Here is a 23,869-nt window from a genome sequence, read left to right as displayed (position 1 = left end):
CCAATGCAAAAACCTTCTACTTCCATCTCAGCTATATCATTTGTTCCTATTACTACCTCAGCTTTTCTTCTGATCAGATCATATCAATTAATTTGTTACTGACTGTGCCAGCCCACTTCAGCTGAACTTACTTCTTTCACCTTTGCTAAACTCAATGAAAACTCCTATTCATCCATCACACTTTTGCTAGCTGACCTATGTTGGCTCCTGGTCTAACAGTGTCATAAGTTTTAAAACTTCTTTTTCATTTTCAAATCTTGCCCAAGGTTTTGCTCACTTTGGATTTTTCTGATCTCTAGCCATATAACATTGTAGAATTGTGCATTTGTTCTCTCTTACTTTTTTTACTAGTTATTTCATCTTGAAGTGTCCATAAACACAACTCTGCCTGTAAAATACTGTCTCTTTCCCCTCCTCCTTGCTCTTGATCCAAGTGTTGGTGCCATTATTATACCACTTTTCTTGTTTGGATTGATGTCTTTTGACTTGCTACTCTCTTGTGGTGGACTTAAATATTTCCTATTTTAAAGGCACTATGTAACTGCAATTTGATGGTTGGGATTTGAAGAAAATTTGTACTATTATTTCCATCTATGTTGTATTACCAGAGGATGTTTGCTTTGAGGGCAGAATCCTCTTGAAGCAATTGAAAATCAAGACAGAACTGCTGATGCTAGAATTAAAGCAGAAAATGCTGGAGATATTTAGCAATTTAGGAGACATTTACAGCGAAAAAAAGCAAGTTACTTATTATTGTCAATGATCCTTCTTTAGAATTGGAAAATGAGAAAACGTGCTTTGCAGAGAAAAAAGAGGATTGAAATGCAGAGAGGATAATGTCTATCCTTTGGATGAGACCAAAATTGTTCATGATTTGCAATACTTCTTGAGTTGTTCAGCTATTAGAGAAATGAGAACAAGAGAGAGGGTGAAAAAGCACAGCATACTGGGAGTGTGAAATGTAGAACCATGCAGTTAGAAATCTGAAACAAAATGATATACTGAAAGTAGACAGTAGAGCAGGCAGCATCTGTGGAGAGAAGAAATTGAATTAATGTTCACAATCAGAATCTGTAGAAAAGTGCGAATATCTTCGGTGACATACCAATTCTCCTCAAACTCCAAATGAAATATAGCCGCTGTCATGCCTTGTTTGTAATTGCATCAATATATTGGGGCTAGGATAGTTTCTCAGAGATGTTGACACCCAGGAATTTGAATCTGCTCACCCTTTCCTTGACTTCTTCCTTCTAAAGTTTACAATCAATTCCTTGGTCTTATTGAAGTTGAGTGCAAGATTGTTGCTGCAAAACCACTCAACTAGCTGATCTAGCTCTCTCCTGTATTCTTCCTTGTTATCATCTGAAGTTCTGCCAACAATTGTTTTGGCATCTGTAAATTTTTATATGGCATTTGAGCTGTGCCTAGCACACAATCATAGGTATAGAGAGAATAGAGCAATAGGCTAAGCATCATTCTTTGAGGTGTGCCAATGTTAATTGTCAGTGAGGAGGAGATGTTATGGTTATTTCTGATCCTCACAGACTGTGGTCTCCCAGTGAGGATGGCAATGATACTGTTGAAAAGGGAGTTGCAAAGGCCCAGATTTTGGAGCTTGTGGAGAACTGAGTTATAGGTGGATTTGCATCAGAACTGGACAGTATTGATACGAACAGAAAAGGCTAATGATCTGAAACTTTGAATTCACCATTAAGCCTGAGGGTGGAATGCAGATATGGCCTGGTAGTGTTCCTTGAGCTTCCACTGGATTCAGTTGGAACAATATGGAGGGTCAAAGGAACAGAGGAAGTGAGATGGAAAGTTAAAATGATAGGTGACTGGAAACTCAAAGTCACCTTGGACAAGTCAATTTGGACAAACATGTCCAAAATGGACAACATGTCCAAATGTTGGCTCCTGTGAAGTGGTATCATGCTGGAAACACATTTCTCCAAATTGTTTTCAGCTATCCATTACTTTTATATCTAGTATGAATAGAAAGCCAAACACCCCCAGTTTAGTTTTCAATATACGTTCCCAGCTAGTATGACTCTGTGTCAAGAATGAGAGTAATATAAGATTACCATATTGCTGTGGTGTAGGATTGCTATATTGTTTTTTATGTTGTTTAGAGAACTACTTAACGTAAGGTAATCAGAAAATGCAAAATTAATGAGCAGAGAAAAGCATCTGGTCCGTCAAATCTGCTGTGTATTTATAGCCTTAGCATCTTGATTAAACCAATCTTCTCTCCATTTCCCTTCTGCTCTCAACAATCCTTACCCCAGCTCAATCAAGTTAGTCTACACTGAAAACATCCATGTATTTTGTGTTTCATCCTTTCTTTAAACGACTATCCTTTCTTAACTTTTGTAGTGTAGTAACACTCAGCAGCTCAAGAGGTATCTGTGAAAAGCAAAAACCATAGTAAATATTTCAGGTTAAATGAAGGTTCTGTCTTGAGACATTCTCTTTCTTTCCAGGGTAACAATTATCTGAACTACTGATCAGGAGACTTGGTTTTGAATCCCACTAATGGGAAATTAACATGCTAGTATAAGAAAATGTGGTGATAGCAATACTAGATTGTCATTAAAGCCCATCTGGTCCACTTATGTCCTTAAGGGCAAGAAATCTGCCATTGTTACCTGCTCGGGTCTTCACGTGACTCCACATCCGCACAAATGCAGTTGATTCTTATCTGCTCAATAGTCCCTCAAGCCATGGGTAATTAGCAAAGAGCAATAGATGATAGCTGAGCCAGTGACAGAAACAAATTGTGAAAGAACAGATGAAAGTGTTGTTAGATTTTCCAATATCAACATTCTCCCTATCACTATGATTTTTTTTCATTCTGATGCTTTCCAACTGCGAGCCCCACCTTCCACGCAGTGTGTGCACAGACTGGAAAATCCATGTACTACAGGAACACAACATCATAGCTGCATTAAGATCAGCATGAGTTGTTACAAAAATCAAATTATTGAGCTCATGGTCATTACAAAGGCTGGCAGGGAACTAGAAAATATAGATTGATGCAGCAATATGTGACCTTTTGGAGTCAAGGTTAGGTTAATCCTTTTTCAGTGCTTTAGAGAAAATAGATATATTTAGCTTACTTATTTGTAGCTTACTTACCCGTAATAAATGCTCATTACCAATGGATCATCTTCCACATATTCCTTCATTTTAATTAGCATGAAAATAAAAGTTTTAATAGCAGTTTATACACTGAAATATGCTAGGATGAGGATTGTCCAATGTTACATCCAAAAGACTATATTCTCTTAAATTTGGAAATAAAATTGACAAATTGCATTTATTTTAAAACTACCTTTTGACATAGTCATCTGGGATATTCATCCATATTCTGTCACTCATTATCTAAGTATAAAACGCACAGTCTCAGGAATAGCATTTAAAGCAAATGGCAAATGCATTGACCATCTAATACCAACGCTAATTAATGTTGGTAAATAGAAAGCACTGTCCTCTTAATGGGCAACTCTGGCTAAAAATCTTCTTTGAATTTCACCCATCACACTTTTCAAGACACGGCCTCGATATCATTGGAGCTGTTGCCAGCAAAAGTGATGAATCTGTGTCGCAAAGCCATATATTCTTTGTATTTGGTGTATCTGAACATATATCTGCCTATGGCATTTTGAACAAAATTAAACCGAGGTCTTTTCGTGATATTTTGTGTTTAACCTTGAAGCACAATATTTAATTATTATCATGTGTGCAGAAGCTTTTTTTTTTGTGTTGTTCCACCATTGATTCTCAACATTTGATTGCCCTGTATATCACACACTCTTCTCCAGGGATCATGTTGGCTGTAGGCTTTAACATAACTGCTTGCAGCATTGCAGTGGGGGATGGATTAAAGTGAGGTGAGATGATGTCAGTTTTTTCTTCTCTTGAGCTTCATGCAGTGTCCCAGGCTGGTAACTGCCCAAACTTATTCAGCTGACACAACTGAATTGATATGGCAGGGAGCCTTTGGCTTCATGCTTTCTAACCATCTGGCGAGGAATGGTCCTTTGGCTACAAGCCTGGCGTTTCATTCCCACATTTACAGTGTGTTCTTTCTTGTGAACTTTAAAAAGCAGAATCAAATAACTATTGGATTCATTATAAAGCTTAATTTGGTTAGCAATGAATAAGCTAAGAACTCACAATCTATTTTGTTTTCAATAGGATTTATTGGATTCACAAAGTATCTTGAATTTAATGTGACAGCATGAGTAATATTCAAATTTATATTTGCTTTTGGTGTTACTAACTTGCATTTATTTTAGTTTTGCCTCTTAATTCTAGCAGTTTTTTGGTGTTCAAGAGAGAAAGTTGTCTGATTCATTTATTTGGGACCAGCTTTTGAAAGATTGTATTGCTTTCTTAGATAACAGCTTTATCAAATGGCACTTGAAAATAGTTAAGAAGACATGTATGTTAGCAGTTATATAAATAATGCTGAAAATGAATAAATTAATTTAATGATTAATTTTATCCTTCTGATTCATAGATCCAGAGACACAGCGAAAAAGGACAGTTCAGAATATTGTAGATCTTCGGCAAAACTTGGAAGACACGATGTCGAGTTTAAGGGGATCACAGATAACCCATAGGTACTGAATAAATTGATTTTTGGTAATCAGAATAAAATAGTTTTTCCTATTTGCAGCATTCTCATCAAGGTTGAAAAAAACGTATAAATTGGTAGTCTATGACCAGATGGTTCCAGCTAAGTTTTTGCCAGAAACATAATGTAATGATGCGCTTTCCTTCAGACATTTCAACCACCAACTCGTGCATAGCTCTGTATTCTTCAAAAATTCCACTTGGGGAGCAACATTTATTTGATGAGAGAAGCATCGACCTGCTTTATTTTGCTTTCTGCTTAATGATGACTACAGCATGGCTGTGGTTTGTTCTTATCCTAATATCATGTCGTGTACAGATGTAATCATGATCATAAATTAATTATCTTACCTGATTCTGACTGAGATTGAATAGGTTAAAATTCCCCAGTACTCAAGTAAATCTCTTCATGTGCATGACAATTATTAAGCCATTTGCAATCTGTGTAGTTTCAGTGTCCTACGGTCATACACTGACAAATGCTCTGGGCTTCATGCAACATCCAGTACTTCCTTCTTTTTTTTCTCAAATGGTATTTTTTACAACTATGCATGTTGAATATTTTCAAATGGATGTGAATTGTGTTTGTGTTGTAATACATATCCATGTAGGAGATGTTCTGCTTCTGTCTTTTTAAAAATTCATTTACGGGATGTGGGCCTTGCCAGCTAAGCCAGCATTTATTGCCCATCCCTAACTGCCTTTGAGAAGGTGGTGATGAGCTGCCTTCTTGAACCGCTGCAGTCCCTGAGATGTAGGTACACCCACAGTGTTGTTAGGGAGGGAGTTCCATGATTTTGAACCAGCGACAATGACGGAACGGCAATATGTTTCCAAGTCAGGATGGTGAGTGACTTGGAGGGGTCTTCTAAATGATGGTGTTCCCAGGTATCTGCTGTTCTCGTCCCTCTAGATGGTAGTGGTCGCGGGTCTGGAAGGTGCTGCCTTAGGAACTGCTGTGTGTTCTTGCAGTGCATCTTGTAAGTTGTGCACACTGCTGCAACTGTTTGTCAGTGGTGGAGGCATTGGATTTGCCCTGTGCAGAGATGGTCGGTGTCTGGCTTATTAGAGATGGAACTTTAGGAAGCTTTAGGAATAATCTGCCTGTTCTTTAAAATATTAACTGATTATTTGGAAATTATTTGGTCATTCATCAGTAGTTTCTGAATAATCAGTTAATTTTTCATTATTCATTGATTGATAATATCAGACTAATAAGTTAATCGTTAAGAGGAGACTGTAAACTAATATGGTAAGTAATATGGGCTGTTGAAATAGAGCAACTTCTGATCAGCATGAAGTCAATACCTGCATGACAGAAAGTGAGGACAATAGTAGAGGCAAAAATGGATTTGTGTTATTTAACATTCATTTATTCAAATTACTGAATAGTCAGATTTAATGCAGCACATTGCAATTTGCATTTCCAAATTTTCATTAAAATAATTTAAAAAATATTAGTTCAGATTACTAATAGATTCCGGGATATTTTAACATGTTATATTTTGACTATAGTCGCTTTGAACTGGATAAGAGTGTACCCAAATGTGAGAGGCACCATGTTAAAAATTGGTGATTTTTGTTTTCTCAGCAAATTGGTTCACAGGTGTAGCAAGTGGAACATGTTGCATCAGCCTTAGTGGTTCAAGGCAGGGATACATTGGGTGAATGAAGGATAGGGTCCATTTTGTAGTGCAGGAATTATTATGAAGCCAGCTTGTGGAGCTACAGTGAGAGTAGGTAAGTACTCCCAGTCCTACTTCCAGGGTTTAACATCTTAAGCTAATCCCAACCTTCCTGACAGACAGACGTTCCTGGTGACATTTATGTTTAACTTCATTCACTCTTGCACAGAAAAAGTCAAAAGCAAATCTAAAGGACTTATACATTATCACTTACTACCTGGAGATTCATTTTTTGCAGGCATTTACAGGAAAAAATGAAATACAGTAGAATTTTTTGAAACAATGATGTGTAAACAAAGTCTGACAAAGAGCAATTGTGCAAAAGACAAACTGTATAAATAAAAAATATGCTGAGAACATGAATTCTAAAGAGTCCTTGAATGTAAGTCCGTAGGTCATAGTTCAGAGTAGTGGTGAATGACGTTATTCACCCCGCTTCGGGTGCCTGATAGTTGTAGGGAAATAGCTGATCCTGAAACTGGTGGTGTGAAACCCACGGCTTCTTTCCCTCCTGCACCGGTAGGAGCAGCAGGAAGAATGCATTGCCCGGATGGCAAGGGGGCTTTGCTGATGCATGCTCTCATGGCGGCACTCTATGCAAATGGACTAAACGATGGGGAGGGCTTTGCCTGTGATGGACTGGGTTGTATGCACCACTTCCTGTAGCCCTTTCCATTCCTGGGCGTTGGTGTTCCCATATCAGGTTGTGATTCAAACATTTAGAATACTCTTCAATGTAGTGCATCTATAGAAAAACAATGACATTGTAGTACTTTATATAAAGAGCTGTAGTACGTGTGCACCAGTACAGTTCTCCTCCTTGAAGAGGAGTCTCAGCCTGAAACGACAATCTATTCAGTTCCGTAGACGCTGCCTGACCTGCTGAGTTCCTCCAGCACTTTCCGTGTATTGCTTTTGATTCCAGCATCTGCAGACCTTTTCATGTTTTCTAGTAATGTCTGCCTGCTGCACACTGAGGAAGACCAAAGGCTCTGATGCAATATCTAGATCATATTAGACTTCAGAAGTTCAGCATTCTGAGAGCAGGGCTCATAACTCCGTTGGGAAGAGATGGAATTTGCAGGTGAAATTATTGCAGAGAGCCGCTAGAGCCCTGACTGAGGCTCACAGGCAAATCAAGGGAGCAGAGTGTGTGCCAGATGCTTAATAGTTGACTGCATCTGCCAACTACTTTCACAAAAGTAGAAAGTGCTTGAAGCAGTCATGCAGCATCTGTGGAAAGATTTTTTTTCTCCTTTGATTTTTAGTTTACTTCCTTTGAAACAGGGCAATGTTGCTTGTATTCTGCTTATTGTAAACCAACTACAAAAGCTGTTTTTTTTTAAATAGTGAGAAACTTCATATTCTGACATTGAAGATAATTGTGATCAGGTTGGTCTCTACTTATGGATAAACGAATTCCAAAGGTGATTGAGAAATTCTATTTGTGTCAAAATAATATTTGAAGTAATACAGGAAGGAAAAGTATTCCTCAGTTTTGCTTGCATTTTGTTATAAACTGGAATTGGAAAAACTGGATACTAGCCATCAATGGCGGTGTTTGCTTCATGAATAACTCACCATGGCAGTCTGACTCCCTTGACCTGGAACATCTGGCTGTCACGTGATGTCTATTCTATCTGCTGAGGGAATTCTCTGTCATCGTCATGGTAGTGGTGTACATTCTGCCCCTGCCAAACGTCAAGTTGGCATTGGAGGAGCTGAACATTGTGATTAATAACTATGAGACAGTGCATCCTGATATCTTCTCAGTCATCATGGGGGACTTCAATCAGGCCAGTTTGAAGAAGACTCTGATAACCTACCACCAACATGTCATCTGCAGAACCAGAGGAGCCAACACACTCGATTACTGTTACGTGTCCATTAAGACCACTTCCTGTGTCCCTCACTTTAGCAAGGCCGCTCACCGGGCTGTACTTTACTCTTGACATACGGGCAGACTGAGGACCTCAGCAACAGTAGTGAGGACCACTATGGTCAAGGGAGGCAGAAGAGTGCTTTTAGGATTGCTTTGAATCAGCGGACTGGACTACATTCAGGGGTTCATCACCGACTTCATCAAGATCTGCGTGGTTGAGTGTGTGCCTTTGAGATCATACCGAGTTTTCCAAAACCAGAAGCCCTGCGTGAACCATATTTGCATTCGGCTGAGGGCGAGATCTGTGGCATTCAAGACCTGTGATCCAGAGCCTATCAAGAAGTCCAGGAATTCCACTGCGAGAGCGAAAGGTCAACTCGGTATGAAGTTGGAGATAGAATCAGATGCAGGTGTGGCAGGCTTTGCATGCTATTGCTTCCTATACAATGAAATCTAACAGGATAAATGGTTGTGATGAATCAGTCCCTGATAAGCTCAATGCTTTTTACTCACAGTTTAAAAGAGAGATCAACACTAAACCTGTGTGAATTCCCAACCCTCTTCTCCCTGTCTTGGAGGGCGATGTCAGAACATCCTTCATGAAGGTGAACCCACATAAGGCTTTAGGCCCCTATGGTGTATCTGGCAGTGCACTGAAAACCTGCGTCAGCCAGCTGGCTGGAGTATTCAAAAGCGTCTTCAACCTCTCATTACTGTGGTCTGGGTTTCCCACCTGCTTCAAAAGGGCAGCAAATATACCAGTGCCCAAGAAGAGCAGGGTGAGCTGCCTCGGTGACTATCACCTGGCAGCACTCACATCTACCATGATGAAGTGCTTTAATAGGTTGGTCATGGCTAGAATTAACACCTGCCTGAGCAAGGCCCCCCCCCCCCACCCCCGCAATTCACCTACTGCCACAGCAGTTCTACAATGGACACAAACTCAGTGACTCTCCACTTAGCTTTGGAGCACTTGGACAACAGAAAAAAAACTTGGGTTTGGCATTCAATATCATCTTCTCTTCGGTATCACTCATCAAGTTTCTAAATCTGGACCTATGTACCTCCCTCTGCAACTGTACCCTTGACTTCCTCATTGAGAGACCAGTTAGTGCAGATTGATAATAACATTTCATCCCCTCCGACAGTCAACTCAACGCAAGAATGTGTGCTTAGTCCACTGCTCTACTCTCTCGACACTCATGACTGTGTAGCTAGTAACAGTTCAAATGCCATGTACAAATTATCAACGACAGCTGGATCTCAGATGGCAACAGGAAGGTGTACAGGAGTGAGATAGATCAACTGATAAAGTGTTGTCGCAACAACCTCACACTCAATGTCAGAAAGATCTGGGAATTGATTGGAAGGGGATGTCAGGGAAACCCACAGGTTCTCATTGAGGGGTCACCAGTGGAAAGGGTGAACATCTTCAAACTCCTGGGCATCAACACCTCGAAGGATCTATGTTGGGTCCAACACATTGATGCAATTGTGGAGAGGGCCTACTAGTGACCTGGTGAGTTGGAGTTAGAGGAGATGTGGTACATCACCAGAGACTTGCAGATTTCTACAGATGTACAGTGGAGAGCGTTCGGACTGGGTGCATCACAGCCTGGTGTGGAGGCTCCAATGCACAGGATCGAAAGAGGTTGCAGAGGGTTATAAAATCAGTCAATTCTATCACAGGCACAAACCTCCCTGCCGTCGAAGATAACTTCAAGAGGTACTGCCTCAAGAAGATGTCATCAATCTTTGAGAACCTTCACCATCCAGGACGTGCCCTCTTTTTGTTAATACCATCAGGTTGGAGGTAAAGAGGCAAAAGAACTACACTCAGTGTTTTAGGAACAGTTTCACTTCCTCCACCATCAGATTTCTGATTAGTCCATTATTATTCTTTTGTAGTATTTATTTTTGTAACATTTTTCTTTCTTGCCCTGTACTGCTGCTACAAACGGACAAATTTCACAACAGTGATGTCAGTGATGATAAACCTGATTTGCATTCATGTTGGCAAGTGCTGGCCCTGGTTTGATGTAAACACAAAGGGTTGACTGTTGTACAAAAGGCCATGTGCATGCAACCTCATGTTAAACCCTTTCTTCCACTGCTGAGAAGTGATTGGTAGGGAACTAAGTGTGGCACAGTGTGAGGAGATGATTGGCTGAGAAGATCAGGTGGTTGAAGCTTGAACACTGGGTGGGAAATCGTTGGCATGTGTGGGGAGTATGGGAAAGGTTAGAGGGAGTAGGGAACGGATTCTGGGAATGCTGAGAGAGTTTTCTGTGGATTGGAGTGGTCTGAGTGGCTGGGAAGATGATCATGCAGACGGGTGCTGAGGTGACTGAGTGCAGAGTGAAGATGTCATCAGAGTGTAGAGCAGAAGTTCAGAGAGGATATTGCAGAAATAAAATGTCAGGTGTACTGAGACAGAATTGTTAGGCATAGATCAGCAATTGAGGGGAGTGATGACATAGGCATGGAGTGGAGCCTGAGGATGAGAAGATAACATTGGCCTTCTCAGGCTGTCCAGAACAGCCTAGGTGGGGGTGAGCACTTTTAAGGAAGTAGCTTTAATTCTGTGGTTGGAAAGCACGGCCATGTGCAAAGCAGCTGTCAATCATGGTTAAATAGCACTTGGGTGATGTCAGCCCTGTGTTGTATGCTGGCCACTGTCACTGCGATTGCCTTGTGGTGTCCAGACACCAAATACTATCATATCACACAAAAGAAAGTGGAGGCCTCTCTGGCTGTAAATGTTACAGTGCAAAGCAACAGCTGCAAAAGAGTTTGGTGATACTGCTGAATTAGTTTACCCTTTACTGATGACCCAGTCTTCAGAAAATATGCAATGAGACCGCACCTGGAGTGTCATGTGCTGCTCTGGTCTCAGCAATAAATACAGTAACAAGCACAAAACAATGGAATGGTATGTTTTGTGCAAATGAAAGTAAAGCTAAAAGGATAATAACAGGAAGGAAAATGAAGGGTTTGAGGACAGGGAAGCAATAATGTGATGGGGAAGAGGTGAATGGTTTGGATGCTTGATAGCAGTGGGCAAGATGGTAGAGTGAAATACAGTCTGAATTCTGTAACAAAAAGAAACTAAGGATGATGGTTGAGATGAAGCCATTCACTCCAACCAGTGCAGTCATAGTTAGATCAGGTTAGGTATGTGCCTATGCCGCTATGGTCAAGGGGCTGGGCAGAGTTTACTCACTTTTAGTGGTGAATTGAACAGACTGTAAACTATTTGAATAGTATTTGTTGCTGACCAATGTCAACTCTGCAGTCAGCTGTTATGTATTTCATGACCAACTGTCTCTGCCTGGGGAAGAGAGGAGCTAAGAAGATCACTAGAGCACTTTCAGGAATGTGAGGCTAAACCAAGTCATAACTCTGTGTAATGTAAGACATGCACTGAATCTAGTATTTTGGTAAGCACTGAGCCAGATTAATTTTGCAGTGTTTCACCGGGAAGCTAGATATTTCCTTCAGATGGTTTTGAAAGGCAGTACCTTAATGTCTGAATTGGATTAGGCGTATCGTTCAATGACTACCAGCAGGGCCATTTTTGCAGGCTTTCACTGTCAGATCATTAGGCTTTGGGTTAGGAATCCATTTACTTACCTTCTGAATGGCACTCCTGTCAATCTGCTGCACTCCTCATTGTCCAAGCAGAAAGTTTCTGCCCTCCTGTTGATGGATTCTTGGTAGTTCAGGAGGTGCTGAATAGGCTCAGAGGACCAGGACTAGTCGAGTTGTTTACCATCTTTTAAATCCATTTTGTCTCCCTGTATTCGGACAATCCTTATGAGGACGTCTCGAAGTCACATTAGTTCCCTGGGGGTTTATTTCTACTTTTCGACATCAGTTTTTATACTGAGTTGTTTTGTACTTGAGAAGGTCCCAAATGCATCAAGACCTTGAACTCTGCTGATATTGTGGCTTTCATACTAGTGACCCAACTCAAGGTATTATTTTCTTTATATTATATAAGACTTTCCAGGCATGTAGAAGACATCTAAAGATTGATGTCATCACTATAATTATGTACTAAAAGTTAATTACAATTAGAATTGTGCCATTGGGAGAGAGTGAGAGATCCAGGTAATGCAGAGGGATCTAAAGATCTACGGGGAGTGTATACTCTGTCAGCGAGAAAGACAAGATCTCATTATCATAGCAGTTGAGCCAAAGGGTGGGGAGGAGGCAAGGCCATGCACATAGGATTGGCCACAAATATTCATATATATTGTCCTGTAAGGCCCACCCCCAGCAGTGTGCAGACAATAAAGAAACTGCATCGGGGGATAAGGATGAATTATGGTACTACTTAGTTCAATGATAAACAAAAGAACCAATTAGTCAGTTGCTGTAGTGTGGGGACTGATGTGACTTACCTCTTGGGATATGATAACACCCTGACCACCTATTGATGTGGAAGTGTTGCGGCAGTAGCTATACATGACAAGCATGAACTGAATGGTCAGGCAGAGTTAAAAAAGTGCTCCAGCACAATAAGGGTCTTCTGTTCATTTGAAGGTTAGAAGTGCCCTTGCTCGTTTGTGGTACCCCATACTATTGATGAGTTTAGAACATTGCATACATTTGCTGAGACAGACTGCATATCTCAGGAAAAGGGAGTAAGCCATGTATCAGGGAAATAGTTCTGAGCTGCTGACCTGAACGTGTTTCAGAAGTTCATTTGGTCAGGTGGTAGGCATTAATTGATTGATATAACAGATCACTTAAGATGAGAGGAAGAGTCTTCTGAGTCCTTCATGTGGGTAGATAAACTGGGAACGTGGAGGCTGTCATATTTTGCAAAGTGGAGATTGGGGATGTTATGTTTGGTTTTGAGGGTTGGGATTAGGAAAGATGGCATGCAGAGACCCAGAAGGCCTGTCCTGAAGACATTGTGATTGGGGATCTAGGATACATTTTGATAAAGAAATTGTGGCGATTAAGGTGGTCCTTTAGGAAAGGAGCTATGAAATCTCAGCATGGTATTTTAGAGAATGAGTTATGGAGTCTGGGCTTGGTGTTTCGTAAAGAGTTTGGGGAGGCCAGGCTTGGCGTTCTACAAAGAGATCATGGAATCTGGGCTTACTGTTCTGGAGGGTGGATTGGGGAATCTGGTTTGGGAATTTTAGACGGAGGAATCAGGGAGATTGGACATCAAATTTGGGGTGTGAATCACAAAGTCCAAGGTTAGCATTTTGGGGAGACGTTCATGGAGATTGTGTGTGATGTTTTGGAATGTGGTCAGATGACGAAGTTGAGTGTTGAGGGTAAAGAATGGAATCAAAGGCAAACATGTAAATATGGAGGATGGTGACAAAAAAGAGAAGATAGATTGCTGTTCTGTGGAGCATACTGAGGGAGAATACGAGATGCCTGACTTTTGCACAGTGCTGTATATGTCAACGTGGAGCAGAGAGCGAGCTTGTAAATCTGGCAGGAGCAAAGGATGTTGGGAGTGGCAAGGGTGGATCACCACGGGAGTGGTGTGGGACAAGAGGCAACGAAGGAGTGCAGAGTGCCAGGGGCAAGGGGGTGGTGTGGGTGCAGACACACCCGGCTCTGAGACACTAGGCAAGGTCATCTGATTCCAAACAATTGGTTTATTTATCATTATAGAATGTCTCTCTGGTCCTCCATATTTTGTCCCTTCTCCCTACCCCTTTTCCCAACCATGTTTCCCCTCTCCCTGCCACTTTCCCACTTCCAGTCCACATTAGACCCCTTAATCAGAATCAGATTTATCATCACTCACCTATGTCATGAAAATTGTTTTTTTTTGCAGCAGTAGTACAGTGCAATATATAAAATCATAGCTTTGCGCTAAAGTCTTAGGCACCCTAGTTATATATATGTGCCTAAGACTTTGCACAATACTGTAGGAGGCCATTTAACTTACTAGGTCGCTTCCCTGTTTCAAGCTGTTTTTTTAAAGATTGGGTCCTTGGGAGTGACCGGCCATAGGAGCCTAGAACAATGTATTCTGAGTTTCTTTGCAGTACCCCAAATGCAGTGTTACATTGAAGTAATGTTAAGAGTAGCAGGAGTGTACAAATCATGTCAGGTTTGCAAAGGTGACTCAAAAGTGAAATAAATTGGCCTCATCTACTGACTGTCATGGTTTGACCTGGAAACAGCCTCGAACATGATATACTCCAGGTTAAATTAACTTCTATTCACATAGTTCTTGAAAAAAAAAACATGCTATTTGATTTAATTTCTCAACCCTCTGTCTAAATAATCAATGTTGTCATTATTTCAATGGTATTTTCTCTCGTTAATGTTCTCATAGGAGCAAAGGAATTATATGTTTTTGTTTGGAACAGTACAATTTTGTCACAGTGCGGATTGACAGTATTAAGGACCCTTAGGTTTTGTGGAAATAACTACTTTAATTCTGTTAATCTAATGAATTTAAAATTGAAGAACATTCTTAAAAGGCTCATTTTCAGGAATAAGTGTGGGAAGTTATGCAGAATTTCAGTGAATTGGCTTGAATTACCATTAATGGTAAAAATAAAATCACTGAAGCTAAAGACCTAATTACCAGCAAACACAGAGTGATGACAATCAGCACTCAAAATTACTGCTAGGATCTTCATATTGGTAAGCCATTATCATATCTATGGTAGCTGAATATGGCTTCATATCACATTATTTGAATAAACAGTTCATGGCGTTCCAGCTTTTAAATATAACTAAAATTAGTGCTAGCATTTCTTTTTAACACTACACTTAACTTTTCTATAATCATATCAAATTGAAACTAAAATTTTGCTATACTCAATATTTTGAGAAAAAAATAGGGAACAGTCCAAAAAATCATCTAGGGAGCCGAACCCTGTGGAGTCCTCACTTAATATTGGACAAGTAGGTGAAAGATTTTCCATATACAGGGGGTCTCTTATATCACACTTCACCCCATTATCTACATTGGTACTGTATTACTTGTCAATGGTTGAGACTTGTTTTGTAGAAAGTAGGCAGCTGTGGTTAGATTGTTTTGTTTTCTTCACGGGTGGGAAATTCTCTATTTTGTCATATCAAATAACTCCAACTAATAAAACACATCACATGGTTGACATGTTAGTGCATAAACCACAGCTGGAAGCCTTAACGGGGCTTTCTCTGTTTCTGCTCCCAGTCAGTGTTAGCGTTTCTTAACACTGCACCTTCCTTCAATCCTCACTTTCTTTCCTTTCCTTGCAGTTCTTTAGATTCAGCCTTTGACAGTGACCTGACTGCTGAAGTAAATTCCAGAAGCCGCGGCACGAGTTCATCCAACCGGTCTTCACCATTGTCCTGGCGCTACGGCCAAGCGAGCCCCCGTCTCCAGGCAGGAGATGCACCTTCTGTAGGCAGTGGCTGCCAGCCTGGAGGGAATTCTGGCTGGTTCGTTCGCGGAGACTCCTCCCATTACTCACACACCATGCCCATGCGGAGCTCCAGTAAGTCATGTAACATCTCACGCTTAGACTTGGATTCTTTGGATACTGATGATGTGGACCTGAAGTCCATCAGTGCAGACATGTCTGGCTATATGAGTGACAGTGACCTGCTGGGGAAGACGATGAATGATGACGACATTACAACTGGGTAAGTTGGAATTTCATTCTCGTAGCTTCCCAAATGGGATCAACTTTAAACTGTTTTTCAAATTCTTCCTGCATTATTTTTAGTAAATGCTTACCACATGTTAAAATTATACTGATTGCTAAATTGCATGAAAGTGATGTGTGTGCCATTTGGGTCCTAATTTTAGAAGTCATGTTTAAATTGCTCAGTGTCTAGCAGTGATTGGCTGATAGCAAAAAGAACTAGAAATACCATGGATGCTGAAATACTCAGTAAGTCAGATAGCGTTTGTAGAGAGAGAACTAGAGTTAATTTTCAACTTTTCAGAATCCAACATAGGCAGTGTGATCAGTTTAGAATCAAGAAAATTTAATTTGGTGAATTGCACTTTTAAGTAAGCAACTATGTTGAAATTCATTTCCTTCTCACTGTTCTTTTTAACACGATGTAACTGAAAACAGATCTTTTTGTTCCAGACAAAAATGTGATAATAACATTATCTGGGTGGTTTTGTGTCATTCTGCTAGTTCAACTGTGCACTTGCTGGTAGATGTCATGCTTGTGACCCTGAGTGGAAATTGCTTCAGGGCTTGACATGGTGATGATGTCCCTTTGCAAACGCTCCTTGCAGCAAACTGGAGGAATGAGCACCAAGCGCACCAGCTGAAGGGCAAGCTGACTTTTAGTAGAGGGCCTGTGATCACTGGCATCCTGTTCCACACATCTTGTGCACACTGTTTGGGGTGCTCTTGAATTTCAGGCTTATATACGGTGAATTAAAATTGAGAGTACTGCTAGATAAAGAAGAACTAATGGCCTAAACCAATTATTGGTGGTGATATTTTAATCATTGAATTTAAATTGTTACAGTGTTCTATCAAGTAGAAGTATTTAACTATTCATTTATCATTTCCTTCTGCCTGAGATAAACTCTGTTCTGTGTATTTATTCAAGTGCCCTTTATGCCCAATTGACCAACCATTCCCAAAAGATTTAGAGGCAAAGCTGTTGTTATTCCTTTCCGCACCTTGTGGCACATCGGGCAGCAACCTTGACGTTTCTTCAGCATTTTTGTCTGTTTTATTTTTTAACGAGGCCGAGTTGCTGGCTCTACACTCAACCCAGCATGGAGGGTAAGTGTTAAAGGAGCCAGCCGGATTTGAACCCTAGACCACTGATCTTGAAGTTGGGTGTGGATGCCAATACACCACTGGCTGGCTTCAGAGGCAAGGTGGTGTTAAGTTACTGTGTGGTAACCAAAGGTTTAAACTTGGATGTTGGAAAATGCAGATTTAAGTAATTGATTAAATTTGAGTTTCTTCTCAACTGCTAATCTTAAGAGTAGTCATAAAACTGACAGATTGATGTAACTTCCATCTGGGTCCTTGCTGTTCTTCAAGGAAGGAATTCTGCCTCTTTATCCAATCAGGCCTCTTCGTGACTCCAGAACCAAAAACATTGTTGACTCTTTAACTGCCTGTTGAGTTCAGAAACAATTAGTCAAGAGCAGTGATATTTGTATTCTGTGAAGATTCTTGCTTCATTTTATCGTGTCTGGCCTGAAAATACATCCCCTTGTTCTTGTTTTCACCAGGTAGTGCTTCCCTGCTTCCTGCTAGCCTAGATAAATTTTATTTTATTTGCTCATTTGAAATCTTTTCAGCCTTTGAAAGATATAATAGAACCATCTCCCTCCAAATTTGGAGAGGATGTTTAGCTATGTAACAAGCGAAAGCACACAGTAATTATGTACACATTTTTATTACAATGTTAAAGTGTTAGAGGTTTGTACTGGTTATCCATGTGCTCAGAAAGTTGAGTATATTTTCCTGATTGGCAGCATAGCCTTGAGCAATGCAGGGGGATGATGTGGGTGGCCAAATTTCATACTAAGTACTGGGGACAGTCAGTTCTTTCAGGGTCTTCATGCCAGTTCTATGATAATTATCACAAGGCACAACTCTGCCACTGGACCTCAAAAAAAAACCCAACCGTGGATTGTAACCAATGAATATGCTCATCCAACAAGATGATGACTTAGGAAAAGAGAAAATGATTGTTTCAGATCTATTGCATCATTGTCTCACCAACACAAATAACAGCAATTCTCTTTTTGCTTGTATATGCATTCAGGCTCGCTAGTTGGATTGATCAATTTAATATTTTATTCTCTAAGAATAATTTGTGTCAAAGGAAAAAGTTAATAGACAATAGACAATAGATGCAGAAGTAGACCATTCGGCCCTTCGAGCCTGCACCGCCATTTTGAGATCATGGCTGATCAATTCCTTATCAATACCAGGTTCCTGCCTTGTCCCCATATCCCTTGATTCCCCTATCCATAAGAAGAAGGCAAAAATAAAAACTCACTTCTAAACTTTTGCCCCAGACTGGTGTTAATATGCAGGAAGATCAGAATTGGCAGCTTGATTATATTCAGTAATTGAAATTTAAGCTCTCATCTTCTTCCCCTCCCTTGAAAATGAAGCCCTCTCTATTCCCCTGCTGTGCCAGATGTTCTTAAATCACAGGGGAGCCAGCTGATAGAAAGGCAGCTGTTAGAAGATTTATAGGAGAGACACAAGTTGACTTAGCCTCATGTTGTTTTGTTGTTTTCTCCTTCCCTGAGGGTAATCCCTTTCCTTCAATCTGCCACATGGTTTGGAAAGGTACTACTGTATCTGGAGGGAGCCATCTTGATCCAGTGTTCTGTGACATAACTCAGTGATGCAGTCACAATGTGTATCATGGCAGCCTTAAATAAACACAGAATTGATCTTTATTTTGAAAATAAGCTTTATTGAAACGTTTACACTTCTTAATACATCAAACCAAATTAGTAACAAATCTTTTCTTTCTTCATTTCATGGCTACCTGAAGAAGAGGAATTTCAGAGTTGTATACTTTGATAATAAATGACCCTGTGGACCTTTGAAATGTTGCTTAGTAATCTCGAGGCAAATAGACCTGTTGTGAATGCGACAGTATGATTTCCGGAAGAGATTGCACGTAGGTGTACTGAAGAAATAACTTCAGTGAACTATTCTTGAAAGGTGGCAAGAAATGATCTCAATGTGGTAATTGCACATATATTAACAGGTTAATTGTAGAATCACTAAAAAAGGAGTAACTGTGTTTCAACTTTTAATTTTATTCATTAAAGGCACGTGGGCTTTGCTGGCTGAGCCAGCATTTGGTTGGCCGTCTCGGACATTTGTGAATCCCTTGGCAGTGAACAAATAGAACCTGGTTTTGGATTTGTTCCGAAGCTGTTCAATGAAAGGTGCAGATACTTCACTTTCTTCAAAAGCCACCTCATGGTGGAACAGGTGCTTTGCTTTTGACACCAACATAAAGCCCCAGAGCTGACCTGTTCTGAGCTGAGTCAGCACTTGAGAAAACTACAGTCCTGCTTGAGTGCCCCCGGTCTAAGGAGTGGCATTCTAGTTGTCCCTGCATTAGATGGCTAATGGGTTATTTTTGAGCATATACTGGCTGAGGACGTTGCAGTGGCAGTGTGAGTGAGTAATTGAATCACATTTGGGTCACAGGCATGAAAGACAGTCACAGCAAGTTGATCCAATGTAAGTCAGCAAAGATGCTTTACTTCGGAAAAGATGGCTTATGGCTAGAATGTATGACAAAATAGAACAACATTTATCAATCTGTCATAGCTGTCCTGCCCCAGTTCTCTACAAAACAGTATACCTTTTCTTTAGTTACATTCCTTGGGACTAGATTAAATATCATTCTTTGGACCAGTCTGTGCATCTGTTTGAGGCAAATGGGTTAGAAACCTCTTAAAGTCTTTAAGCACTAAGTTTCTTGTGAGATGAGCTTGGAGTCCTGACTGATTTCAATGGGATAACTCAAACACTGAACTATCTATTAACCAATATTTGTCCAACTGATATCGTTAGTCCAAGGTGGTTGTTGGGTGAATCATCTGCTCTGTGGTTTGAGCTGAGAGATGTTAGAACAAGTGTATGGTTGTACTGCTACTGTGGTTCAAGAGGGTGACTCATTCCCACTCTTCCAAGGACATTTGATGGAGGATAAAATGTGACTTGATAGAGGTGTACAAGATAATGAGAGGCATTGATTGTGTGGATAGTCAGAGGCTTTTCCCCTGGGCTGAAATGGCTAGCACAAGAGGGCACAGTTTTAAGGTGCTTGGAAGTAGGTACACAGGAGATGTCAGGGGTAAGTTTTTTTTATGCAGAGTGTGGTGAGTGCATGGAACGGGCTGCCAGTGGTGGCAGTGGAGGCGGAAACGATAGAGTCTTTTAAGAGACTCCAGGATGGGTACATGGAGCTTAGAAAAATAGAGGGCTATTTTGGGTAAAGCCTAGGTAGTTCTAAGGTAGGGTCATGTTCGGCACAGCTTTGTGGGCCGAAGGGCCTGTATTGTTCGTTCTCTCTCTCTCTCTCTCTCTCTCTCTCTCTCTCTCTCTCTCTCTCTCTCTCTCTCTCTCTCTCTCTCTCTCTCTCTCACTCTCTCTTCTCTCCCCCTCTCTCTCTCCCCCTCCCCTCTCTCCCCTCTCTCTCTCTCTCTCTCTCCCTCCCTCCCTTCTTCAACCACTACAGCCCTTGAGAGATGTGAGTATCATACCCACAATGTTATTAGGGTGTGAGTTCCTAGATCTTGACCCAGTAAAGGAATGACAATAGATTTCCAAGTCGGTATGGTTGTGTTGCTTGGAGAGGAACTTTTGGATGGTGGCACTCCCATGCTTCTGCTGTTCTTACCCTTCTCACTGGTAGTGTTTGTGGGTTTGGAGGGTGCTGTCAAAAGGGATTTGGTGAGCAGCTGTGGTGTATCTCGTAAATGGTAGATATTGCTACTACTGTTTGTGGTGGAAGATTCAGTGTATGGTTCTGGATGGGGGTGCCATCCACAGGTTGCAATAGTCACTGATGTTTAGTCTTTGGATTATTCTTTTAATGTGATATTTTTCATTAAAGAGTTGTTTATTTCTTCCTTTATTAATATAATTTCCTCGGTGTTGATCCGCAGCCCCAATTCGCTCTGGGAATGTTTCACTTTAAATTTACAGGTAAGGTGAGAAATTCAACAGGGTTAAAGCAAAGAAACCGAGGAGGTGTGGAGATGTGGATGGGGAGGTGGCAGGGAGTGTCAGGGGAGGGGGGTTTTAATGCCTGGGAGTGTGACCGAGACAAGGGTGTGAGACTGTAGCTTGAAGTGATACCATCTTGATGTCACAAATGTCAGTTTTGATAAGTTTAAAAATAAACCTAAATCCCCTGGGTCAATTATTTCTCCATATTACTTCCATTAATTACCATCTATTTCAGTTCCAAAATAAATCTGCAATGACATAAGTAACTCATTGCCTAGTTGAACTGTTCCCGTTAATAGTTTTTGTTCAGCAATATAATGTAAAGAGTGTTTTCAATTTGGAATTTAATTTAGGGAGTAATTTTTAGATAAGGAGCTGATGGGCAGAAAATCCTCTTGTAACAGAGAACATGTCATCAGATGTATTTTTTTTGGCTAAGAGGATATATTGGAAAATTTAGACTGAACATTTTCTGGATACTGAAGCAATCATTTTTTTACATGTTACTTATTTGCTGTCATACCATTGAAATGTGAGGCATCCCATCATCAGTGACTTTGGTATCCTTAATTTAATTTGTACTAGATTGACTACATTTGAATGTGCTAGTCCTGTTTCTTAACACAGCTTTAATTTACTTTAGGGATTATTTTAATCAGTCATATATTTTAAAGTACAAATTAGAATGCTGTCTAATTGATTTAGAATATATTGCTCATAAGCTTCAACTAATCATTGGTCAGTAAATTATTAAATATTTGTATATAAATGATAGCTCAAAAGTGCCTATAACCAATAAACTACTTGAGACAGGGGGCTTCTCAACTGGTAATGGCCAAAATGGGATTCTAACTTTGTGTGGTGATTGAGATAAAATCACAAGATCTGCTCAATAATTGGCATTTGAATACACTTGCAAAACTTGTGATTTACTTAGACCATAAGACATCGGAGCAGAATTAGGCCATAGGCCTATACAGTCTGCTCTGCCATTTAATCATGGTTGATCCTTTCTCCCCTCCTCAACCCCCCTCCCCAGCCATACCCTTTGATGTTGCATCCAATCAAGAACGTATCAAGCACTGCCTTTACACTGAATGACCTGACCACCCCAGTTACCTGTGGCAATAAATACCACAAATTTACCACCCTCTGGCTAAAGAAATTTCTCTGTATCCGTTTTAAATGGTCACCCTTCTATCCTGAGGCTGTGCCCACTTGTCCTAGATTCCCCCACCATGGGAAACATCCTTTTCACATCTACTCTGTCTAAGCCTTTCAACATTCAAAAGGTTTCAATGAAATCCCCCCTCATCCTTCCAGATTTCAGCGAATACAGACCCAGAGCTATCAAATGATCCTCTTATAATAACCATTTCATTCCTGGAATCATCCCTCCTCTGCCAGCTCATCTTTTCTTAGATGAGGAGCCCAAACCTGTTCACAGTATTTAAGGTGAGGCCCTACCAATGCCTTATAAATGCTTCAGCATCATATCCCTGCTCTTGTATTCTAGACCTCTTCAAATGAATGCTAACATTACATTTGCCTTTCTCTACCTGCAAGTTAACCTTTAGTGTGTTTGCAGAAGGACTCCCAAATCCTTTTGCATCTCAGATTTTTGGATTTTCTCCATTTAGAAAATAGTCTGCACATTTATTTCTACTACCAAAGTGCATGACCATGCATTGTATTTCATTTGCCACTTACTTACCCTTTCACCTAATCTAAGTTCTTGCAGCCTACTGTTTCTCAGCACTAACTATCCCTCCACCAATCTTTGTATCATCTGCAAACTTGACAACAAAGCCATCTATTCCATTATCTAAATCATTTTTATACAGCATAAAAATAAGTGGTCCCAACACCGATCCCTGCAGAACACCACTAGTCACTGGTAGCCAACCAAAAAAGGATCTTTTTATTCCCATTCGCTGCCTCCTACCAATCAGCTATGTTACCGACCATGTTAGTAACTTTACTGTAAGACCATGGGCTCTTAACTTGGTAAGAAGCCTCATGTGTGGCACCTTGTCAAACACCTTCTGAAAGTCCAAATATACAATATCTGCTGCAACCCCTTTATCTATCCTATGTGTAATCTCCTCAAAGAATTCCAACAGGTTTGTCAGGCAAGAATTTCCCTTAAGGGAATCATGCTGACTTTGTCCTTTTCTTGTCCTGTGTCACCAAGTACGACATAACCTCATCCTTAACAATTGACTCTTTCTAAGCCCTCACAACTGCTGAGGTCAGGCTAACTGGTCTATAATTTCCTTTCTGCTGCCTTCCTCCTTTCTTAAAGAGTGGAGTGACATTTACAGTGTTCTGGTCCTCTGGCACCATGGCAGAGTCCAATGATTTTTGAAAGATCATTACTAATACCTCCATAATCTCCACCGCTACCTCTTCCAGAACCCTAGGGTGCAGTTCATCTGGTCCGGGTGACTTACGTAACCTTAGTTCTTTCAGCTTTTTGAGCACCTTCTCCCTTGAAATAATAACTGCACTCACTTTTCTTGCCTCACACCCTTCAACATTTGGCACACTGCTAGTGTCTTCCACATTGATGACAGGTGCAAAATACTCAATTTAGTTCATTTACCATCTCTTTGGCCCCCGTTAGTATTTCTCCAGCCTTGTTTTCCAGTGGTTCTATATTCACTCTCATCTGGCTTTTTTTTACATACTTAAAAAGTGTTTACTATCCACCTTGACTTAGCCTGTTAGATATTGTTCGCTAGCCTGTTTTCATATTTCATCTTTTCCCTCCTAATGATTCCTTTAGTTACTCTCTGTAAGGTTTTAAAAGCTTCCTAATCCTCTGTCTTCCCACTGATTTTTGCTTTGTTGCATGCCCTCTATTTTGCTTATACATTAGCTTTGACTTCCTTTGACAGCCACGGTTGAACTATTTTGCCATTTGAGTATTTCTTTGTTTTTGGAGCACATCTGTCCTGCACCTTGTTCATTTTCCC

General features: G+C 40.5%; 1 protein-coding gene across 7 annotated transcripts in view; it reads left to right on the top strand.

Annotated features, from left to right (window-relative positions):
- Positions 1-23,869, top strand: part of LOC140717136 (neuron navigator 1-like) — a 679,346-nt gene that overhangs the window by 352,527 nt on the left and 302,950 nt on the right. For all 7 annotated transcript variants that reach the window (XM_073030393.1, XM_073030394.1, XM_073030395.1 and 4 more), the window contains 2 exons: positions 4,526-4,628; positions 15,445-15,831. In XM_073030393.1, coding sequence (XP_072886494.1) covers positions 4,526-4,628; positions 15,445-15,831 — 490 coding nt within the window. The remainder of the gene's footprint in view (positions 1-4,525; positions 4,629-15,444; positions 15,832-23,869) is intronic.

Source organism: Hemitrygon akajei, chromosome 27, assembly GCF_048418815.1.
Source record: "Hemitrygon akajei chromosome 27, sHemAka1.3, whole genome shotgun sequence".
NCBI lineage: Eukaryota > Metazoa > Chordata > Chondrichthyes > Myliobatiformes > Dasyatidae > Hemitrygon > Hemitrygon akajei.
This window is presented reverse-complemented; position numbering and strand designations above follow the sequence as displayed.